The sequence below is a fragment of the Salvia hispanica genome, chromosome 6 (assembly GCF_023119035.1).
Source record: "Salvia hispanica cultivar TCC Black 2014 chromosome 6, UniMelb_Shisp_WGS_1.0, whole genome shotgun sequence".
NCBI lineage: Eukaryota > Viridiplantae > Streptophyta > Magnoliopsida > Lamiales > Lamiaceae > Salvia > Salvia hispanica.
The window spans coordinates 3,571,320-3,580,950 of record NC_062970.1 but is presented as its reverse complement, the minus strand read 5'-3'; the positions used below and the strand labels follow the sequence as shown (position 1 = coordinate 3,580,950).

The 9,631-nt window shown below is 35.0% G+C and overlaps 1 protein-coding gene across 1 annotated transcript; it reads right to left on the bottom strand.

The window, feature by feature from the left end:
- Positions 1 to 5,730: 5,730 nt before the first annotated feature.
- LOC125194312 (transcription factor MYC2-like) lies at positions 5,731 to 7,900 on the bottom strand. The gene has a single exon (XM_048092457.1). The coding sequence runs from the start codon at positions 7,754 to 7,756 to the stop codon at positions 5,924 to 5,926; it is 1,833 nt and encodes a 610-aa protein (XP_047948414.1). The 5' UTR covers positions 7,757 to 7,900; the 3' UTR covers positions 5,731 to 5,923.
- Between the last annotated feature and the right edge of the window lie 1,731 nt (positions 7,901 to 9,631).

Here is a 9,631-nt window from a genome sequence, read left to right as displayed (position 1 = left end):
TTTTTTGGTTTTTAATTATTACTCCTATATTTAGATTTTTATTAGCAATTAAATTTAATTAATATATATATATATAATAAATAACATAAAATAAGAAATGAAAAAATGAAAGCTTAGATAGTTATGAAATTTGTTGGTGGGTCGTGAATGTTATTTCTTAAATGAGGATATGATTAAAAATTTAAAATGATATGGGTTCATAAATAGTGAAAGAAAGAGGCGAATTAAGATATTTATTTGTAAAAATTCTAATAATCCTATGAACATGGTGTTTAATAGCCAAGATGCGAAACTCTTACAAAAATAACAAAGTTGATAAAGCCTAAATCCAACAATTATACTATTTTGTAATATAGGTTTGTGTAGTTTATGTAATATCTCTTTATATAATTGTAATACAAAATTAACATATTAGTATTACATATTTTTCTAATCTAACACACTAAATGACGCCACATGCCAAATAGATTAGAAGGTAATTAATAAACATGTAAGATTAGTACTTATCATCTTTTGCTCATGAGTTGTCATGGTAAATCTGCAGTTTGACTTATAAATTATAATGATGTAACGTCGATCCAAAATTTGTAATGAAGTCGATTCAAAGTTATAATAATGTGAATTTTTTATATGTAATTACACATGTTATTTTATATTGACGGTTGACAATCCAAAAGTATCACGAAAGAAATACTACCTTCGTCCCCCAAATATTGACACACTTTGACCCGACACGAATTTTAAAAAATGTAATGGAAAGTGAGTTGAAAAAGTTGGTGGACGTGAGTCCTACTTTTAAAGTATTAGTTTTATAATAAAATGTAAGTAGGAATGAGTTAGTGGAATATGTTTTGGTCCAAATTATTTTTCACGGACTATATATCAAATTAACAATAGTTTTATATAAAAAAACTATCACAGTCCTAATATAATTATATTTGTTCACATACATAAATTTGCACGAAAAATGTAATAACTATCTTTGTTAACTTGCATTATACTTCATCCATCTTATAAAAAAAATTGACTAGTTTTATCATTTTTTTCTTCCCCTAAAATTAGACTAAGTCTAAATATGAAAAATTCAAAATCAATTACATACAACTAACAATATAGACCTCACAATCTACTAATATTACTTCTACTATATTTTGATAGTTTCCCTCTCTCTCTTAATTTTCCATCTCTTCTTCCTACTTTACTAATTACACATTAAAACTTGTATCATTTATAAATTTTTCTATTTTTTTAGGACGGATGAAGTTCATATGATTATGATTCTATAACGAAGTGTGTTTTTGAATTTGTAATAGTACAAATGACATTTGTCATGAAAATAACTGATTTGCAAATAATAACTTCTGTATAACAAATACAGTATAATGAAATAATTCAATATATATAATCTATGGGGAGTGTTATATTGTCAACTCAATGTTTAATTACTAACTACAACTCAATAATAGCCATTAGATATTCAAATTAAAGGCCTAAATCATTAACCACAAAATATCAATACGATCAACAAAAAACGTCAATAAGGCTATAGGATTAATTCCAATAAAAATCAATAGGGGTATTAATGTCAAGTTAGTTATAACTAACTTTTAAAAGAAATCCCAAAACTTTAAATTCATATAACATATATCAAATTAAAGATAATTTTATAAGGATTCCAACGATATACTACATGCATATGTTCCGACCTCAAAATTTGAAAAAAAAATCTAGAATTTTTGTATTTTTCGTACACAGGCTAATGTATTAAATTAACAATAGTTTTATATAAAAAAACTATCACAGTCCTAATATAATTATATTTGTTCACATACATAAATTTGCACGAAAAATGTAATAACTATCTTTGTTAACTTGCATTATACTTCATCCATCTTATAAAAAAAATTGACTAGTTTTATCATTTTTTTCTTCCCCTAAAATTAGACTAAGTCTAAATATGAAAAATTCAAAATCAATTACATACAACTAACAATATAGACCTCACAATCTACTAATATTACTTCTACTATATTTTGATAGTTTCCCTCTCTCTCTTAATTTTCCATCTCTTCTTCCTACTTTACTAATTACACATTAAAACTTGTATCATTTATAAATTTTTCTATTTTTTTAGGACGGATGAAGTTCATATGATTATGATTCTATAACGAAGTGTGTTTTTGAATTTGTAATAGTACAAATGACATTTGTCATGAAAATAACTGATTTGCAAATAATAACTTCTGTATAACAAATACAGTATAATGAAATAATTCAATATATATAATCTATAAAAAAATCGATTTAATTAATAAAAAACGAAAATTACACGTGACAAATTGTAGACCACACGTTTTTTAAAATCATGTAGCCTTAAATTAGTTGTAGTTAGCAATTAAATGATAAGTTAGCAATTGATTACTCCCCTATAATCTAATGTATTTTTGAATGTATAACAATGCAAATGAGAATGGCCAACCAAACTACTTTTAATTCTAATGAATCATGCATGAATGAAGAGCCTCAAAAGTCAACAGGCTCACTCCTCTTCATTATTTTTGTTGTGAGTCTCGTGAAAGATATTTTCTCCGTATATAAAAATTTATTAATTTATTTTATTAAATATTGACGCACCAACAAATCCAAAAGGATATCAATATCTTTTACGACAGCAGAATAATTATATTGCATTTAGGAGAGACTAAGTAACCCATACATGATACATATACAACGAACTCTTGACTTGTTTTGAAATTTCTGTCGCATCATTAGCAATTTACGAACAAAAAGATTGCTTTGAAGAAAAACAAAGCCAAGAAACTATTAGGATATTATAATAATATAATTAAAAGCTTCCAAAAAAGTGTGGGTCATGTGATATATGACTAGATGCATCATTAAACTAATAAATTATCACATGTAACACATGATATATATTACTTTGTTTTATAAAATTAAAGGCATCTTCACCTGCTCTTCCCCCACCTAATCTGTTTTTTCCCTACATTAATAATAGCTTGATAAGTACTTCCAATCATACCCAAGTTATCTTTTTTAATCTTCTGTTATTATTAATTCACAGGATCAATTTAGATAAAATTTACAGCTCTAGCTAGATCTGATCTCAAGCTCAGCAAGATTAAAGAAAATTAAATTAAAATATTTTTAGAAAAAAAACAGTTTAAGGCCCAATCATGTTCAAATATACTACTCCCTCCGTCCCCGATTAAGAGTCACACTTTGACCGGGCACGAGTTTTAAGAAATGTAAACAAAAAAGTTGGTTGAAAAAGTTAGTGGAATGTGAGACACATTTTTTTATATTGGTTTTATAATAAAATGTGAGTGAATTGAGTTAGTGGAATGTGAGACCTACTTATTATTTATGGTAAAAATGAAGTGTGACTCTTAATTGGGGACGGAGGGAGTACTAGTATACAAAATGCAATATCCAACTCATGCTTAAAGGTTTATTCTTAAGTTATAGTTTCAACTTTTACCATATTATTATTATGTCAATTTAGTTCAAACTAAAAATGCTACAATATAGTAGTATCATATAAACATAGTTATCACTATTGTATACTCAATAGCCTGAGTCACGATTGAACTTGAAGTACAACTTAAGAGACTTTTCTTTCATTTTACAGCATTTAAAAAGAATTACAAGTTGGCTTATTGTTAATTTTGATGCTTATTTTTCAATGGCACGTCAATTTAAGGTGGCTGAAAATTTTGACTTAGTCTATTGAGTAAACAACGAAGATAAATACAAACCTTTTTAGCAATATTTTCAAGTTCTAGTGAGGTCATAAATTGGTGTAAATCTGTGTATCTTAAAACAAAATTAAAGAAGGAAAGACGGTTAAAGGCGAGGGCGATTAGGACGTGTAGATTCAATGTATTGACAAAAGTAGTGATTCAAAGACTATGGTTTTTCATGAAAATTGAGAGTGAAAGTGATAGAATTATGATGAGTCCCCCCTGAACTTTCCCTTTAGATTCTCTTCTTTTTGCAAGTGAAATGAATCCGCAGCTAATTCCTCTTTAAATGAATTCCCTACTTTCTACTGAACTTCTATACCAAAATAGCACTCCCAGTTTGTTTCATTTGATTCTAGCATCATATATGTTGTATAGATAAGATTATTAGTATTTTGAAATAATTTAAGCACATGCCAAAAGACATTACCTATTTTATGCAAGTCAGATTGGGCAAGCGATTGAAATGTGGTGCAGATGTGGCACCACTACATGGTGTTGTAGTGGTTGCCTCATTTTAATTTGAGTTTTACATTTTAATGATTGTAATTTTTGTTGATAGGTTAAGTGTTAACAAGTAATTTTCAATTTTATTTTATTTGTTACACTAAATTTAATCTATATATACACACTTTTATTTATATTACCCATGCACTCCAAATCCCTCAATTATTTGTATTGTTTCTGGATCTGAACAGTTGTTCTAGTTTCGATTCGTCCGAGTGAGAGATTACCATCGTTGAGGCAGTACGGAAACATTACAAAAATCGATAAGAGATCATGAAGAAGAGTTGTTGAGTTACCGGTGCATATCCAAATGTGGTACATTACTAAATTACATAGGTCGTTCATGTACTGAGAGCATGCAGTTTATGTTGAATGGTTTATCACTGGTTACTTCACTAATGAGCAACGATTGGGTCCAAACGTGTTTCATCGATAGTTTTGTATGCACAATTCATTGTTCCTACATAATGCTAACACATTGAAGGAATGGTGTTTTGCAGCAGTGCCCCGGCTGTGTTGGATCTACGCTCGCTCGAAACTGCAGACGTGCATGGTGGTAACTCGGCAACTAGCGTATGCTGAAGCGTCAGATCAATTCGATGAAATTGGAGAATTGGAAAAATGATGAAATAGTAAACTTGGGTTACAGTTGAAATAATCATATGATTAATTGTGATAATTGAAAATTAAAGTTGCGACTAAAAGGGAGATGAATATTCGGTCACCACTGTGTTAGCCGAAGAAAAAAAAATCAAGAATATTATCGTTTAGTTCAGATATTACTGATAATATGTCACACTGTATAAATTGTACTAATATTCAGATTTTACTATGGTATTTTTGTTTAGATTATGATGATAGTATTATTTTATCACAACATTGATTATGAAGTTATCGAACGCAGACAATCTGCCTTTTTCTTTTTTGGAAGCATTAGATATTCTTTGAGAAATTTAAAAATTGTAGTAATGCTTAGTATAATGTTTCCTTAAGTTGTAGATATTTACAATGAAAATACAACCCATCCTATTTATTATCTAGTCGTCCAAATCGTTCTATTGAATGCTTACACATGAAACGTATTTTCATTTGAAACCTACCTTATTAATTTATGTACATATGTGCGCTCCTTTTAGCTGGAAAAAATATACAATTATACTCTAATGTTTTGAATGAGTGGGTATAATTTATTAATCTATCATACCAATGGTCCCCATACATTCACAATAATTGAGAAACTTGTAGATTTTTTTATGGAAAGTCATATCAGCCACGATGATAATGTGGCTTATAAAATTACCTAGATTTGCCCCACAATTATTCATTTTCTCAGACATTTTTATAAGCACGTGCTCCCACAATACATGGTTATTGCATAAACAGGACAACATCTCTTCACCATCCAACATGGAGCCTCAACATTTATGTCTGAAAACTGAAAATAAAATTGAAATTATAGACATGAATAATGACTAACCACGTGTATAAATTAAATCCCAATAATTCTGGGAATACATGAACAGAGCCACAAGAATGGATTATGGATATGTAGAAACTAAGCACATATACTGAAATTTGTAGCTATGTACTAACAAAGAAGTAGAGGTGTGACAACAGACATAGGAGTAATACTTATAAGACTAATAAAATTTAATTTATCTATTCTCAGCGATTTTGGATATCAAAGCTACCCTAAGCTGTTCTTGTGTGTAAAGTCGTGTTTCCATCTTCACCGTGGCTTGCTGTATCATCAAATCATTCACAACAGAGACACTAGCGTGATGAACGTCGAGCTCTAGCTCCCTCAGCGCCACCATCAGCTTCGCCGCGGGATGATTCTTCTTGTTGCACTGCACTCGTATCATCGCGTCCCACCCGATGATCTTCACGTCTACCTCCATATCGATCTTGGCATTGCTGCTCTGCCCCGGCCTCGTAGGGGCTGGGGCGGGAGCGGGAGCTGGAGTCGACCTCTTGGTCGACTCCAGCTCCCGTCTCAATTCCTCTTTATCGGATTCCACGCTCTGCACCTTGGACTTGAGCTCGTTGATGTAGGAAATGGCGTCGCCTAGAAGCGAGGCCTTGTCCATTTTCGACACGTTGGGGACGACAGCTCGGAGAGCGTAGAATCGCTGATTTAGCTTCTCCCTCCTCTGCCTCTCCGCTTCTACGTGATTGAGCGGCTCCTCCCTTCCGTTGGCCGGCTTCCTCCCGCGCTTCCTAGGCCGTTTCTCCGGGTTCACGACTCTGCTGCTGTCGACGTCCTTCAGCACGGAGGCTTCGAGATCGGATTGATCGGATTCGAAATGGTTATCGGATTTCAAAAGCACGCCGGAGGTGCAGGACATCATCCCGTCCTCGGCCATCGGAGATCTCCGCTTCGTCTTGTCGTCCTTAACCCCAACCCCTCTCTTCACACTCTCCCCAAAATTCAGCATCTCTCCAGACTCACGCTTACAGGTCGAATTCAATCCGAATTCGGAGAAATTGAGCTCTCTATTGAAGAAACCCTGCGTTTGATGCTGCACAAAGGGGGTTTCTGTTAGGCCGCTGGAGCTAGGGTTTTGTTTGGTGGGGAGATTGAGATTGGAGGGAGCGATTGTGGTGGTGGTGGTGACATCGACGGCGGAGGAGGAGGGGTCGGTGAGCCAGATGGCGGAGGGATCGTTGTCGTTTAAGGCCCACGAGGCGGAGGCAGAGGCGGCGGCGGAGGAGGCGATTTCCGTTCCGTTGAAATTGAAGAGAACTCTGACCTTATTCATCAGATCCGAGCTTTGGAAGATGAGCTCAGTGGAGCCGAGCTCCACGACGCCGTTTGCGGAGGGGATGCAGACGAGGGTCTGAAGGCCGAAGCCCTGGGCCTGGCGGGCCCGCTCGCAGTGGGAGGCTAAAAGCCTGTCGTTGCCGGTGACCCAGACCGGGGCGGAGCTGTACAGGGCCTGGCCCGGGAGGCCGGAGCCGCTGACGAAGGACTGCGTCATGGAGATGAGAAAAAACCACTCGGTGTCGGTGACCTCTTCATCGACGGCGTCGTCGACGGGGGCGGCGGGGGGGCCGGAGATGAGGGAATTGAGCTCGCGGAGGACTTTCTTGCGGTGGTCCTGCTCGGCGGGGGAGGAGGCGGTTTGGCGGGGGAGTTTGTTGTCGTCGCCCTTGTAGTAGCCGTCGCCCCAGCCGAGGAGGGAGGGGGAGGCGAAGTCGGGGGCGGAGGACTGCCAGAAAATGGCGTAGGTCCAGGACTCGCGGGCGCCTTCGATGAGGGCGAGGAGGCGCTGCTGGAGGGTCTCCTGGTTGAGGAAGTGGGGTTCGGCGGGGGGAGGGGGGGCGTAGGAGGAGGAGGAGGGCCAGAAGGAGGTGAGGTCGGAGGAGGAGGACATGAAGGTGTCCACCATGGAGGCGTCGGCGTCGGCCACGGTGGAGGCGGCGCTAGAAGAGGACCATAGATTCATGTGGATTGGGTCGGAGGAGGGTGTGCGGTAATTGATCATTCCATAGACTATTGGGAGATTGGATAATGAATTGGATAATCGAGATGGAGGAGTTAGAGAGAGAGAGGGTAATGGATATGGAGGAATGTTGGGCGGCTGAGCCGGCGAGAGAGAGAGAGAGAGATTAGGTGAGGAATTTGAGTGGTGTTTGGGGGTTTTATTTGGGGTGAATTGAGCAGAGTAAAATGTTGAAGATGTGGGTCAGCTCTCACGGGAAAGGTCACCTTCCACGAAATATGCTGCCGATTTTTTTTTAAATCATATGGTTACCAATCATACGGTGTCTATAATAACAAGATACTCCCTTCTCCGTCCTAACTCCCGAGGTAAATTCTGGCATCTTTTCACCGTCTCATTTAAAAAATTGATTTGTTAAATATTTAAATGAAAAAAGTAAATTAAGAGACGGAATAAAATAAAAGGAATGAAGATAGAATAAAGGAAAAAAAGAAAATGATTCAATTAATTTGGGATAATTCAAATACGACTCGGCTACTTTGAGACGGAGGAGTACAGTACAAATATTCTTTTCTTGTTTGACTCTAAGTGAATCATTTTTTTATTTGATTCAAAGTGGTGGATCCAGGATCTAGGATTCGGAAATGGAGGAGGCGAAATATATTACTGGCTTGGTTTAGGTCGGACATGCCTATTTTTCGATCTTCAGGGTGACGTCAGAGGCAAACCGAGGTGGCGGAAATGAGAATTACACGTCCGGTTAAGGGAAATTAGTCGCACGGAAGGGACGGTCGCCCCTCCTGCCCCCTAGATCGGCCACCGACAGGACAAGATAAGTTAAAATAGTCATACTCTTTCCGTCTCCGATTAGGAGTCATTTTTCTATTTTGGTTTTTCACCAATAAGAGTCTTAGTTCACTTTTACTGTAAAAATGTTAAGTGGTATCACATTTCACTAATAATTTTCACTCACCTTTTATTATAGAACTAGTACTACTACTATAAAATTTGGGCATACATTTCACTTTTTCTTTTATTCAATTTTCTTTGTATTTCTTAAAACTCGCATGGTATTCAAATTGAACTCTTATTTGCAAACGGAGGAAGTATAATATAATCTTTGTGTAGACGAGTCAAAGAGTGGGTTATTGAGAAAAAGACAATAAAATAAAAGATCAAGAATACTACTATTAAACATAGTCTTTAGTCATAACTCATAAGTAAATATAGCAATGAAACGTTTTCATGTTGTTTTAATACACCTTGTCTATCATTAATTCATCCAAATAAGATCTTCACATATTTGAAGAAATGATAGTGAAAAAAGTTAATGGAATATGAGTCTTAATTTTATTTTTCAAATTTATAATAATAGGAATAAATATGAATGGATGAGTTGTTGGAACATTAATCTCATTTATCAAATTTAAAATTTAAAAATGGCATATGTAATAACAAGTGCTTTGAAATGACAAAATTAAATAGTATACTACATAATTAGTTTAATAAAAGGAAGATAAAAGAAATTAATTAAAGTATTATTAATGAAGAAAAAATTATGATTAATACTCCATAAATTTACCAAAGGTAAAAGGTGAGTAATTTTATTGAACTGCCCTAAAAAAGATATGATAACCCAATAATATCATAAAAGTTAGTAAACACTAATTCCATAGTTATATAACTTATTCTGACTCTGATGAACACAAGTTTCCTTTAATATGGATTTCTATTAATCTCTTATTAAGTACACTTTCTAACTGTTATCAACACAATTTTCCTTTAATGTGGATTTCTATTAATCTCTTATTAATTAAACTTTCTAACTGTAATCAACACAAGTTTCCTTTAATGTGGATTTCTATTAATCTCTTAGGAATGAAACTTTATAACCGTGATCAACACAAGATTCATTCA